Source organism: Acanthopagrus latus, chromosome 8, assembly GCF_904848185.1.
Source record: "Acanthopagrus latus isolate v.2019 chromosome 8, fAcaLat1.1, whole genome shotgun sequence".
Classification (NCBI taxonomy): Eukaryota; Metazoa; Chordata; class Actinopteri; order Spariformes; family Sparidae; genus Acanthopagrus; species Acanthopagrus latus.
In genome coordinates, this window is record NC_051046.1 from 18477052 (window position 1) to 18491619 (window position 14568).

The following is a 14568-nucleotide window of genomic DNA, read 5'->3' on the forward strand; positions in this document are numbered from 1 at the left end:
AGAGTGATGTAGCTGTATATGTAAAAATGGTTTTGTGTTCACACCAATGAGTATTTATTTATAAGAGAAACAAATAAAAATGATTAATGCATCAGAAAATATTTAAATCAAATAAATTAAATTGTAAATCATTTTAATCAGCTGAATTCATGTGTTTTATAGTACGAGGCAAGAATCTGGGTGATAGATAGATAGATAGATAGATAGATAGATAGATAGATAGATAGATAGATAGATAGATAGATAGATAGATAGACATCAGCAGGATATAGGTTATAATGTTGTAATGCTGTAATTCTGGAAATAACATGCTGAACTTCAGAACATCCTCTCACACTTGTCATAATAAACACGTTTGTTTCGACACTGGCTGCTTTCCTCCACACGGTGGCGCTTGCCTCCCAATTTAATCGTGAGTGAAGCGACACGAGCCAAGCAGAAATGCAATCCAACTGTGTCCAACCAAAACTCCAGCCAGCCTCCTCAACAGGAACTGACGTTTCTTCGGTGCAAGTGGATGGAAAAAATGCAGCTGCAGGAAAAATGGCTCCAAACACCGCACCGTTAAAAGGTAAGAAATGGACCTTTTTACAGTAGCTGTCTGCGTGGTAAAGTTGTCGCTCGTAGTTGCCCGAAAGCGGCGGTTGCGACTCCGTAGTTTCCGGCCGTTTCCCGTTTGACAAAGCCTGCATTTCTTCCTTGTTGTGGGGACTTAGTTGGCAGGACCAAAGCAGTTGCCAAGGTACTTTTTAATTAATTGACCAGAGTCCCTTAAAGTAGAGAGCAGACGTACAAGTTAATGTTGTGTAGCTAAATTCAGTAGGGTTTATGTTCCAGTGGCGGATATGTCTGCCTGTTTTTGTTACGTTTTAGCTGCTAACGTTAACTTAGCATCTAACAAAGTCAAAAGTTAAAGTTCCAACCGCCAACAAAAGTGTCAGAAAGTGACGTTTTACCGGGCTAGCCGGGTTAGTTAGCTTGATCACTGTGTTATAATCTGTTGAGAGTCAGAGTTATCCCATATTAACAACTAGCTAGCTCATATTTTATGATGTGTGCAGTGTGTGAAAAGCAGACGTTCACGACTTATTGACAATTCACAACGCATCGTTTGTTGTCAGGTGAGCATCAGCCGACAGGTTAGCTAACTATGAATACGCTAGTTGAGCGCTAGAAAGTGCCCGATGTAATTCTTCTGTGGCGATAATTTATCATCTGACAGGTTACGTTGCCGAGACAAACATATCCTATTTCCGTTGGTTGAGTGTCTTCCAAAATATAACGTGTTAACACAATACCCCACTGCTGCTTTTTCCACAGTGTTTTCCCCAGTCTCTCGAGATAAAGTCCTGCTTTTCAGCTAATTCCAATATAGAGATTAACATTGTATTAAGTATGAATCATTTCAAGACCTCTTTGAAAACTAGCCGGACGACTAACTTCAGCAGATCGTCACACAGCAGCCAATCTTACTGCATTGGTACTGCTTGTGTGTAGTGATTGCATGTTTGCATGCATGCACCAAATGTGCCTTTCTTAGTCTAACTGAAGATCTGGCAGTTAAGATGGAGGTTTTATATATTTTTTCTGTGTTGCATGCATTTGTAAATGAAAAATATAGGATTTAATTGAATAAACCACAGTTTCACATTGATATGACTTGTTTGGAGTGTTTGCCAAGTGGAGAGTGCCCTTAAATGGCCCTGTCAGTTTTTGTTTTTGTTTCTCTTTATATCTCCTTCTGTTCAGCGTAAGCGAGCTTCAGCAATAGACAAGTAAAGAACAAAGAAAAAGCAGTTCAACTGCATTGTTTCTTTTCAGCTATCACAGAACCTATCCTAAAAATCTATAAACTTGACCAGGTTACTTATTTTCCTTTTTAAAGCCGTAATCTGCACTTTGCTCAGTGTTTGCTAGTGCTAACACATGCACTTTTGCACAACTGTTGGAGGCAACACATTTACTCATGAGGTCCCATTAAATTAGAGGATAGGTTTTTGAGATCTGTCTTAAAACAATAATCAGGTGCCCATATGAAAGTTTAAACAGGTTTTGTTTAGGTATTATCATCCTTCCTGTTTTTTACTGGACATTAAGAGATCCCTTCCTAATGCACTTTCAGCTGAGGTGATGGAAGACTAAACCTACAATGAAAAATTCAAATGTATTCCACAATGTATTGCAAGCAGTCTGAGTTAGTCGAAAGACATGACTATCTTCCAGTCTTTTTAGTTTGAAATCGACTTTTCTTCTGACTGTTACTTTGGAAAACATCCACTTCATGCGTCAAGCTGACATCTCATATGTAATTTCTTTGTACTTTGTCCTCCGTCACTCAACAGATCTCTTTAGGGTCAGTATGAGCAGGAGGAATGACAACAGCAAGTAGCGCCTGTGACAATGTTCACATGGCCTTGACAGTTTTGAAAAGATATTAATCTAACCTCTACAGAGTACGAATGCAACCTTGTACCATGATGTGCAGCCAAACACAAAAGATTTATAAAATTATGCAAAAAATATTTAAATGTGTTAAATTTGATGGAGTAATTCTACCATTAAACAAACAAACAAACAAACAAACATGGAATATGGAGTATGTAAATATATTTCTCTCTGTAAACATCTTTCAGCTTCAATGAAATTCGGGAGCAAGATGATAAATTATATATATAATATATATGTATATACATATATATGATGCTGTCTGTCAGTGTTGAATAAGATAAACCTTAAAGCATTTTTTAAAGAGCAAATTCAAGTAAACTGTATATTAAGGGGTTAAGAAAACATGATGGTGGTTTTGTCAAACCATCAAGCTAAAGATCTGGGAATTATCGAGACTCCCAGAGTCCAGTTTGTTAATGTGACCTCTGCATCCTTAAATCTTTCCACTCAAGCAAGCATTTGACTAGAGGTTTATGGCTCGGGTAGCTGTTGCCTCCTTAATACTTAAGCAAAAAAAAAGATGGGTTTAAATGTTGAATGAAGCTCTTACAGGACCTTGGCTCTGCCATCTTTTACCAGTGTAACAGAGTTTGCAGCATTTGACTTGGCTACAACTGAATTGAATCTCTTAAGGGGGATTCCTTTGTATTATCCCCTGTTGCTATATTTAGGTTTTAAACATATGGCTATCTTGATTAAGGATCTTTTGTGTTTAGTTTTGTTCTTAGTGTAGCTCAAGCCCTGTTGAATCTCGTTTCTTATACCAGCATACGACCCATTGTCTTTTTTCTCAGCCTTCTTTGAGTCTGAGCTTTATTGGATTCATCTTCCTGATGCAATGATGTACAGTAAAATCAGTCAAGAAAAAGAAAAGACTAATGTATATGTACTTGAAAACATTACTCGGTTTTTCAGGTTGACAGTGTTTACATTCAGAATCAGGAAGTAGCTGCTGTGAAGTGTGTGGCTCAGTGTGTAAAGGAGCTCTGTGCAAAACTGTCTTTAACTGCGTAGCTTCAACTTGTCAGAGCATGCATTCTTACTGTGTGTTAAATCAATGATATACAGATGAACTGCTTTGGTCAGAACATGTGATTTCTGCACAGAATGAAGCCATCAGAGACAGCAGGCACCAAAAGACGATGACCTTTCTTCTTATGCATTTAGTGTCTACAAGCTGTGTTCTTGGCAAAGTTGGCACTGAGCTCTCCTAGTCAAATGCTTAATGAATGCAGCCACATTGTCACCGCCCGCTGGTGTTAGCACAGCTGATAAGACATTCTTGGGCCATGGTGCTAACATAATGCTAACAGAGTGAGAGAAAGCCAAAGGAAGAGAGAGAGCGAGAGACCCGTCGGGCTGCTTAGCATGCCAAATTCCTCAGCTGCACAATAGTGCTAGGCTAGCCTGAGCCCCAGCACAGCCAGCCTTCTCCACCACAATGGGAGGGGAAGCTCAGGAGAGGCCAGTGACGCCTGGGGAGGGAAGGAACTCACTCAACCCTGGGGCAGTGATCGTTCGATGAATGGTTGCTTTGAGGAGGCGCTGTGTCATTTTGGGACCACAAAACACTCTTTACCGCAATGTTTTTCTCATGCTATTGACCTGGGATACTCTTGATTCCTTCCTGTTGAAGGCTAAAATAGAATATCATGCCCGTGTTTTGCATCAGTTTAGGATTAGACAAAACAAACAGCTTGATGAGAGAAAAATTAGATGAATTGTTAGCTGCTGTCTTGCGCAGTAGCACTTGTGACCGAATTGCTTGCTAATTTATAATGTGAGTTATTTGTTACTCCAGTCTCATAAATGACTTTGTGCAATTGTTTGATTCAGTCTTTTTTGATATGTGGTCAGTCCAGCTGCTTGGTTAAACAATTGCAATGTGCCCCTTGCAATGTTATGGTACAATGATCGAGGACAGCTTGCTGTGAGTGAGCAGTTTAAATGTCATGAACATGCTGCTCATGTAGCCCGTTCTGGTTATTTGCCCCAACTGATGCCCTTGACTCCAAAACAAGCACAAGCAATGATTGAGTGTGCATATGTGACAAATGGCTGCCAATCAATAAGCAATCAATGCGTGGTTAGAGCAACAAGGCCAAGGGAAACTTTAGATAATGAACTACCATTTAACACAAAATGCCCTTGGGTGACTGCTGCCCTGGAGGAAGCACTCGCAGGTCAATCGCTACAACAAAAGGGTTGGTGGTTCAGTTCCATGTTTCTCCTGTCCACATGCTGCAGAGTCCTGGAGCAAAACACTAAACCCTGGGTGCCCAGGCCAGCGTCTTGTCTTAGTTTGCGTGTTCATGTGTTGGATCGCACATTGGGAAATGTATTAGTAAAAAAAGTACCCTTGTGATATTCAGGCAGATACAGGTTAACATGCTTTTTGGGGGGTTTCCTCTGTGAATTGATCCATTCAGCTGTTGAATTAATCTGCAACTAATTTGATAATCGATTAATCAATTTAAATAAAAACAAGTGAAAATTCTTTGATCCAGCTTTTGAAATGTGGATATCCTGTTTTTAACCCGCTCTGTGACAGAAAAGCTAATATCTTTGGGTTGTTGACAGTTTAGGGCATTACGATGAGCTTTTATCAAAGACTGATTGTAATCTTTACAATTTTCTGACATTTTATAGACCAAACAACTCATTGATTAATTGTGGAAATGATAATTTCAGTCATTTGGATTTGCTCATATAATCTAAATGCCCTAAATGTCACCAATTTTTTTTTTTCCAAATGCTGCAAGGAGTTTTTGAACATATTTGTCTCCCTTTTGATGAAATTCATCCAGATGTTTTGTCTCCCTTTTTAGGTGTATAAAGATTTGCTACACAATCCTTTTGGCCACATTGACTTTACAGCTGTCACACTCATGGCACCATCCAGTTGACAGAATGGCCCAGATATCAAGTGGTAATGGGTTCAAGCTGGAAGTCCCCCAGTCAAAGGGGGCTGTTGGTAAAGAGGAAGCCCTCCGCATGGAGGAAGAGGCTTTAGCAAAATTGCAAAGGGAGAAGAGACACACCGTTTCAGCTTCAACACCCTCATCTTCCTCTGCAGCATCCTCATCCATCTCAAAACCAAAACCATTGAAATCTGCCACTACTGCTCCTCAACCTTTACCCTCTACTTATAGACCAGAAAAGGACCTCATTGTCTTCCCAGAGACCAAGAAGCAGGCAGAGCAAAACAAGTTCAGGGATATTGATGTGGACAAGCTGACAAATGAGGAACTTGAAAAGCTCCTACTGGATGAGAACTTTGGGGCTAACAGCAAAGTGTCCCGCCCCTCATCGCTAATGGGGTTTAACCTCAGTGCCTCCTACCCTGGAGGCCATGTCTGTAGCTCCTCTCCTTTCCAGAGCAGCCAGTGGACACCTGTTATGTCCACCCCATCTAGCTCTAGTGTGTCCACTCCCACCCATCAGCCTACACCATTGTTCCCCTCTGCTCCATTCCCTAAACCAGGCACATTTCAGAATGGCTTCACTCCAACCATGTCACCCTTCATGCCCCTGGCAGCACAGCAGACAACCTTCATGGCCTTCCCTCCCATCCAGCCTGCTAGTGCCATGGTCTTCCCACAGCCAACCGTGGACCCAGAGATGGCCAAACTGTTCGACAAGATTGCCAGCACCTCAGAATACTTGAAAAATGGCAAACCGGCCAGCACTGACCTAGATTCCTCTCAAGCAGGCACAGCTTCTCTGGCACCCAATCCACCAGCCCAGCAGCCAGCGGTGATGGAGTCTTCTAGCATCAGCCGCTTTGACTGGCTGGATCTGGACCCACTTACAAAGCGTAAAGCTGAGAATGAGGAAGTATCCCAGGTGTCAGGAGGCGCTGCACAAACAGGACCAGTTGCTGCTGGGGATCCTTGGGATGCAGTGCTTGAGACTGAAGGGAACAGTAGTAGTAGCAGCAGCCCCAAGCCCGAGGTGAAAGCATCACTGTCAGTTCGCTCGCAGCCCAGGAGAGCATCAACAGGCGCGGCTGTCACCAGGAGTCACTCGCTTAACATCCCAGGGACCTCCTCCCAGCACAAACCAAACAGTCAGGTAAAATCACAGTCAAATGTAAAAGTCTGAAAAGTGAAAATTGAGTTCAGGCACAGTTGGCAGGGATTTCCATAGGCCTTTTCACACTACACATTAAGTCATAGGGACAATTATTGATATGGAAGGCCCTGACTTTTTCAGTCAACTTTTTACATAACATCCTACATAAACAGACAATGTTAGATGAAGGCTTGGTTGTGTTTCATCAGACTTTTCTCTTTGCTGTTTTGTCTGTGCTCTTCTCACTGGTTTGATGTGGGCAGGGCTTACTCGGAAAGAGGTGATGTCATTTGCTTCTGTGCACCACATCAGGATTTAGCAATATTTTTGATATACACCCTGTGAGTCAAATCTGATCAAACCACACCCACACATATGTTTTTAAATAATGAATGGATTGCATTTAAATGTGCAAGTCCAGAGACCCTGTTTTTTTTGGATGCTCACTAAATGGCATGGCCTATTGGATACTTCACACACAGATAATCAGTAAACTGTGTTCTCAGTGCTCATGTCTGGATGTGCAGAAACAGAGATTGAAAGCAATGACTCAGACACCCATGTTTACTTCCTAAATCAGAATTTTCTATGAATGTAGCATCAATGGCAAATGTGAACTTGGTATCATATCGTGGATGGATGGATTGGATGTTATGTTGTCTATGTTTAAAAAGACACAAACAGACATTGATGATACAGTGATACAAAGAAAGAAGAAAATGGTTGTTGACAATTTGTATAAAAATAATATTTTCTTGGGAGATTCTGTGGAAAGCAGTCACACTTTCCTGCTTTGCCATTTTTGTCTTGTTTGAGGAAAAAGTACTTGTTGCCTCACTATAAGCCCTTTGACCTGTGACAGGGCTGGGCGATAAATCGGCAGAATCGATTAATTCAAGTTTGTGGTTTCGGACGATTAAAAAAAAAATGAAATTGATTTTCTCTTTAATTTGCTCCGCCGCCGCTCCCCATGGGTTCCCATAGTTCATAGTGGGCTCCGCCCTCCCCCTGCATTGACTTTGCACAGAGAAAGAAACACAACATGCAACAAGCTAAGAACTCATTCCTAAAACGGCACTGTCTCATTATTATGGTCCGCTGAAAAGTTTGTTTAAAGGCTGTTGGAACTAAAAGCAGCAGACCGACCCATTTATTTCAGCATCTCAAAACAGACAAATTTATCAAAGTGTGACACTTGTTGTTCACTACAAGATATACAAGACCGTGGCAGCCCATAAACACCTGCTATAAAGTAGCCAACATTAGCGGAATCATTTTATCATTTTGTCCCATATAACAAGAAAGGATCCCGGTGGACAGCTGTTACAGAGGCAGTCATGTTAGATATCGCTAAAGATATCGTGCCTGTATAGTGGAGCCGGAGGTTCATCGATATGCTGAAAATGTTCGACCCCAGGTTTGTGCTACAAAGCCACAACGGGTCCTCTGCAGAGGAAGGAGACAGACTCGTATTCCTGGTCAAAAATGTGTTGAAAAGACACACCTCATGTCCTGTACATCTACCAACATTAGTTTACATATCTTCAGGGAAATAAAATACTTTTTGTAAACAAAAGGCACCTTTTGCAAAATAAAATATTTAATGAAAGTTATGTTAACACTTTATTAATACCAATATGGAGACTGGCCTGTTTTTAAAATAGCAAGCAATCTGAGAAAGAGAAAAAAGGAAAAAAAAAATGAAATTCCCAAAGTAGCCTATGACATAAGTATAAATATTACAGTATGATGATGCAACCCCCCCCCAAGCGCCATAGTCTCAGAAAATAGTGAGGGAAAGACTGCATGTTAAATGTGTTTTTTCACCTTGTGTTGACGGTGATCATTTTGTACAAAAATTGTGTTGACAAGGTATTTAATTAAAAAGAGACAGGATTAATGTTATTAGCTTCACCTGTGAAGAATAATGTCAAATATGCTTTTTCACATTTACACCTGGTGACTGCGCCAATCATTTACAGTTTTTTGCAGTTAGTCACTATGCAGCTTAGCCGAACAAGTTGGCTCACTACCTTACTGATTTTTGTTCTTTGTTGCTGTTTTTGGTCATTCAACATCCCCAAATATGTCCATGAACAGGGATTGTAAGATATTACCTGCCAGAGCAGTGCCACCAATAAAAGTCCTTTAACTAACGGATAACTGTCTTTGTATATTATGGACAGCATAGCTATAATCATGCATTGCATTTAAGTTAATGAATAAAACCACACCTCTTATATCATTAGTCAGTGTGAGGAAAGTTTATTTAGAGCAGTGAATAGTGCATCTTCATGTTCAACCAAAACACAAGTTGTGAGCTTCATGTATACTCGTCATTCAATCACAAGCACAAGCTAAGCATCCTCTTTACCTCTGTTCCCTGTAATTATGTTTTTCAGCGTGGTTAGCTACCCACTGTTTTACCCCACAATTTTCTCTCGACCGCATTTTGTGATTAATTTTGCCGTGCAAAAGCATGAGTGATCTAATTTCTTGTGATGAATATTTAGAACTTTCATTTGGGACACTGCTGTGGGCAAGTGGCATTGGATATTGTTGCCTCTAAATCTTTTTTTGCCCCTAAAACTAAACAACCATCTGTCATTCCACTTGTAGGTCTGAGTATGGTTGTATTGCTGGCAGCCCTGAGTTCAGACATGACAAGCATTTCAGTCTACAGCAGTACTGAGGCCTACTAGCCAAACATGAACTCGTCACCATGTCCCTTCCTCTTTATTCAGTGTTTGAGAGTCAGATTAACCACGTTAACCAAGTTGTACTTCTTCTGCCTGGAAATGAATGAGGAAAAGATACTACAGGCTTCATCAAAAGTGCCTTTCAGTTATTGTGACATCAGTGAAAAGCTCTTTTATGTTGTTTGGACATGGGGACTTTGAGGTGATAAGTCTGGCTGTCAATATTTTTTTATTGCTCTCTGCAGTTAGTAAAAATGTTTAAGTCACCATGTACTCAAGACGTGCTTGTTCCTCCTCAGACACATACGGGTAGAGTACAAGAATTTTTTTTTTACGTTACCACCAATGATCTCAAACTCCACAGAGTACTTTTAAGGTCAGGACAGGCTATTGTGTTGGACATTGTATCAGTTTTTTTGGCAGTTTTCAAGAGGCGGACTTCCTGTGTTTTGTGTTTCTCTATGTCATGACTAAACAAGTGGTTGCTGTGGTATGTTTCTTACACCAGGGTGATAATTAACCTTGCAGCACTGTAAAAAGGATTTATTTCTGAAATTCCTCATGGTTGGAAGAAGCCATGAAATTTGCCACAATCGGGGAACAGTGTTTATAAAGATAACTATACAGTACAATCAGAAAATATAAAGAAACATTGTAGAAAAAGTTATACCCATGACAAGTCAAGGGCTGTTTAGATGTACTGCTCCAGTAGGTCATCAAGTCTATGCGTGATACTTTACAGACATATACTTTACCATTCATCAAAGACAACTTGTTCACTCTGTGCAAACCCGCTGTGTCATCCAGAGTTGAGGTATGTCTGTTTCTTTGAAAGGATGAAATGGTGTTTGTTTACACTTATCTATATGTTATGTCTAGGTTCAAGCCCGTGCGTTCTGGTCAGTGAGACTACCGTTATGTGTTTTAACTTTGGGCCCCTTAGACTCCTGCTTCATCCATATCATTTGCAGACTTGGTGAGATAGTATGTGTGTTTGCTTGCTTGTCTGGCAGTTGGAGCCCATGTTGTAATAAACAGGAACAAGTCCATACAGCTCCCCTATGCCCTGCAGAATCACATGAGTGACCCAAGAAATCACACTAAGTTGCAGCTCAATTAGACAGAGAGATGTTGTACTGCCTTATAGTTTGGAAACCTGTGGCATACCCTACTTTGAGCAGCTATGTGAATATAAGATAACAATTCTGTTATATACCTCACAATAAAAGATTTGCTGTAGTTTTTGTGTGGAAAGTTTTTATATGAAGCAGTAGCTCGAAGTATTAATTTTGCAGCAGCAATATCTTAACACAGAATCTATATCTGCAACAGTACTGAAAAAACAACAGTCTGAACACAGTGAGGCTGGTGTCTGTGGTTGCTAGTCTAGTCTCACTCCTGCTTTTCTGCTCTCACGGCCATCTCACAGAGACTATAATACCAGGAGCTACTAAACCAAATAACGTGTCTTTTTACAAAGGTGCTCTCTTTAAGTTGCCTGTGTGGACCACACGTATCGAGCGAATCAGTTTACAGTGATGACACAGCTTGGTTGAGGGCAATGTTGGCCTTGCTTTCCGAGAAAGACTAAAATATTGTACTTGAAAATGGTTTTGTTTTTGACGAAACCAATGTTTTGCATGTGTTTTTTTCCTACATATCTATTTACATCACTGCAAAAACATTAAAGCATGTTGTTATATTGTAGATTGAGTGGTTTTCATACCATTTCAGACAGCCTCTGGTTTCAATTTGAAACTTGCTTAAGCTAGTGAATGTATCTTGTTTTATTCTTGCCAAAGTTACTTTGTAATTGTGTGGCACTAGTGTTTATTGATGACTCTTGGTACATTAACACAGAATGCTGTCAGGGACTCAATAGATAGAAGATCTATTATGACAGTAGATTACCAAAGAGCACTGAGTTCATGAGCTGTCAAAGAAAATCATACCCAGAGGACACACAAAGCAGCCGTGGGCATTAAGATAATGTGACTCCATGACAGTTTCACAAGAACCTGATGTGTTGTGTTATACTTATTATGGTAGCTGATTGTAGAGCAATTACTTTAATGCGCAAACTTCCCATCAAAAAGTGTTGGCAATGATAGTTAACACCCACCTCTCTTTAATGAAAGTATGACAGATAAAGACAACTCAAGAGATACACTCTATGTGATGGCTGACCAGCTAGAGACACTGGTGTTGAGTTACAGAATAGATCCAGACAACAGACACCTCATAACTCTTGCTGTAAAAGCTTAATGAAATGCCCCGCAACAAATTCTGAAATACTGGTTCAAGTCTTATCATGGTTGTGATTGTAAACTGAAATGTTAATCCACACCACATAAATAATCTCATTACTCTTCAAAAAAATTAAATCTTAACTGAAAAGAAAACAGTTTTTCAATTCAGTCCAGTTCCAGGCTGTACTGTAACTTATACAAATTTGTTGAGGTTGGTTCTGGATACAGTCGTGTTATTAGTTGTATAAAATGTCATATATTAATGTAGTCAGACTTACCATTCAGAGCCAAACTTGGCTTAACACATGGCTTAACAGAGGCCCTTGAAGATTTTTTTTTTTTAATTTAAAGAAACCATTGTTCTTTTAACTCCTGTTCTAATTAACTCCTACTCCACAGAAATCCAGATATAAAAGATGGCACATTTTATCCTTAAAACGCTTTGTCTTAGACTTGATTGTAATTGTTTTACGCTTTTGTTTCACTTGGAGTTATGTGTTAGGTTTTTTCAATACAATTATTTCCAAGATGAGTGTTTTAATGGCTGCAAGTCCGCCTGAGGTTGCCAAGCCTTGTTGCGGTTGGCTAGAGTTTAGTGTAAGATGTGGTCGTGTGGGCAGAGGGGTGTAAAATGGAACAAACGAGCTTGAACTTGGAGGCTTAGTCAGAATAAGCTGAATCTGCCATGGAGTCACACCACCTTTACTGTATGTCTCATTCTCTTCCTCCTCCTTTAGACTTAGTGGATTTGTCACCCAAACCGTCTGTCTCATACTTTCTTTTGGTTTTCACTCATTGCTTTCTTGCTCTTTCTATATTTGCTGTCTGTTCTTTTTTCTCTGCAGTCTCTATTGCTTTACACTTGTTCGTCTTTTACTCCCTTTCATTATATCACACAACTCATATCTGGCTTCTCTCAATGAGATAGGGTTCAATCGGCATTCACTCTGGTGTTAAATGACCGCAGGGGTTATAGGTTTCGACCCCTTGTCTGTTGCGATGCTATGATGCATGTTTAGGGTAGGGACGTTGGTGCATTAACACTTTTCCACCCATCTGCTGCTTGACGGAGATAGAATTGTTCGTTAGCAGTAGCCTCCATGTCAGTAACCAAACCTTGCTGGGATGCCCAATCATTACAACACACGTGAAGCATTCAGAGATGAGAAGGAAGTGTGTTGTCTCACTCTTTATAATCTTCCAATGCTGCCTTCTCAAAAACATGATGTGATTGATTTGTTATTAAGACTTAGTTTTAACATCCTCTGAATGCATCTATTCTAGTGTTCCCTGTTTTCCAAGGCATTCATGACATTGATAGCAGCACAACAAAAGAATAAAAGAAAGGCAAACTTGTTTACTGGCAATGGAAAAGGATTCAGTTTCCTACTAGTGCAGGTTTATATTGGTCTAAATATCTCACTTACACGCAGTAATATTGTAAAAATGGTAGTAGTTCTGCTTCTATTCACTGACTGCCTGTTGCTACTAATCCCTTGCCTTGGCCTTTAGATATAAAGCAGTATGTAAGTGATAATCAGCAGTCAAACAAATAGCTCTATCTGCACTTTAGCCGTCATTCCTCACAGCACCAATGCCTGTTCAGACCTGGCTCTTACTGTTTGCAAAGCGACACTTAAAGTTAACGCGTCATTTACCACACATGGCATCTGGCAACACAGATTCATTTTACTTACCCTTAAGAACTGCAGCTCCTCTTGATGCAGTATAAAAAATGTCTTGGTTCGTCTAGTAGATCTTCAACTCCAGAGAAGAAATGGTAAGGACTTTTACTGAGCGCATTCACGCGGACTAAATCAGGAGAAACAATGAAATGTGTAGAAAAACTTTAGGCACATATTTTTAGAAATAAGAAAATAACTTTTGATCTATTTAACAATACCAGTTTTGAAATATAAATGTAATACAGAAGATGCACAGTATGATCTCGTTAATAGCGATTCTTACCATAGGTCGAGCCTCCGTAACCAGTCAACTTGATTACATTCTGAGGAGTAGTGTTAAAACGCACTCCGTAATTCCTTGCTTGCCCTTTCATTGCAGATTTACTGAGCTTGCCTGTTTGTTCTTGCATTTTTCCTTCAAAATGACCTGGAAGCAGATTTTTATCAGAGCATGTGCTGTGTTTCAAGTTCACTGTGTGTATGTGTGAAACTAAAACCTCCATGATGTAGGTTTGCACTGTGGGTTTTTGATGCATGCACTGTACATTTTTCCAACCTAAAACAATGTCAAATTGCTCCTTCCCCCGCAAACTTTAAGACCTCCAGCAGCTCTTTCACATCTCTCATACCTCTATGCCATCCCACTCAAGGCTCTACAACATGTTCTTTTATTATCATCTAATTACACCCTAAGCGGAAGTATGAAATGCTGCAGCATACTCAACACTCTCTACATTTTGTTCTGCCACACAGATTGCAGGGTTAAAAGATGTTGTAGTAGCGGGATATAACATGCATTCCAGTTAACTGTGTGACTCACTGGGCAAACAGCTCTATGTCTCCTAACCTTTGACCTTGTTCACTGGCAGAAAACAGGAGTCACATTGTGGAAGATGGCGTGAGGAAGCAGGTAGAAACCAAATACTAAGCCACATAATAAAAACATTGCTAACCAGCATTTAGGGAATAGCCTAAGTTCTGCTGTGTTTCAGGGAAAGCCATTCCAGTGATTTGTCAAGATTGGTCAGAGTTTGTACGGAGTTTTTCCAGTCACCTAATAGAAAACAGATCCAAGTGTCCAAAGTGTCCAGATCCAAGTTGACCCACCTTTAGAGATTCAGAGATTTCAGTTTATCTCAGGAAGTGTGAGTTAGTTAGCCTTCAGTCACTTCCTGATCGAAAGAAGAAGTAGATTTGTGTTTTCTATGCAGCTTGTTCCTCTGATGTAAACCACGGCACAAAGTCTCACCAATGAAGCTGTATCCAAACGAGAAGTTGTTCATGTGTGCAGCCAAAAACGTTTTAGCTGAACAGAGGTTGCTGAGTATTCACAGTCCATTAAAACCAATCTTCATCTCTTCAGTAAGTGCTGGATCAGCATGACAACATCTCTCAGCATTTCCCACACAAAGT

General features: G+C 40.2%; 1 protein-coding gene across 2 annotated transcripts in view; it reads left to right on the top strand.

Moving 5' to 3' along the window:
* Positions 1-415: 415 nt before the first annotated feature.
* Positions 416-14568, top strand: part of pik3c2a (phosphatidylinositol-4-phosphate 3-kinase, catalytic subunit type 2 alpha) — a 46483-nt gene continuing 32330 nt past the window's right edge. Inside the window, exons 1-2 of one of the 2 annotated variants that reach the window (XM_037106276.1) lie at positions 416-571; positions 5277-6522. In XM_037106276.1, the coding sequence (XP_036962171.1) occupies positions 5359-6522 (1164 nt within the window). In that variant the 5' untranslated portion in view covers positions 416-571; positions 5277-5358. Of the gene's footprint in view, positions 572-594; positions 743-5276; positions 6523-14568 lie in introns of those variants that run through there. The other variant, XM_037106275.1, reaches the window with a different exon arrangement.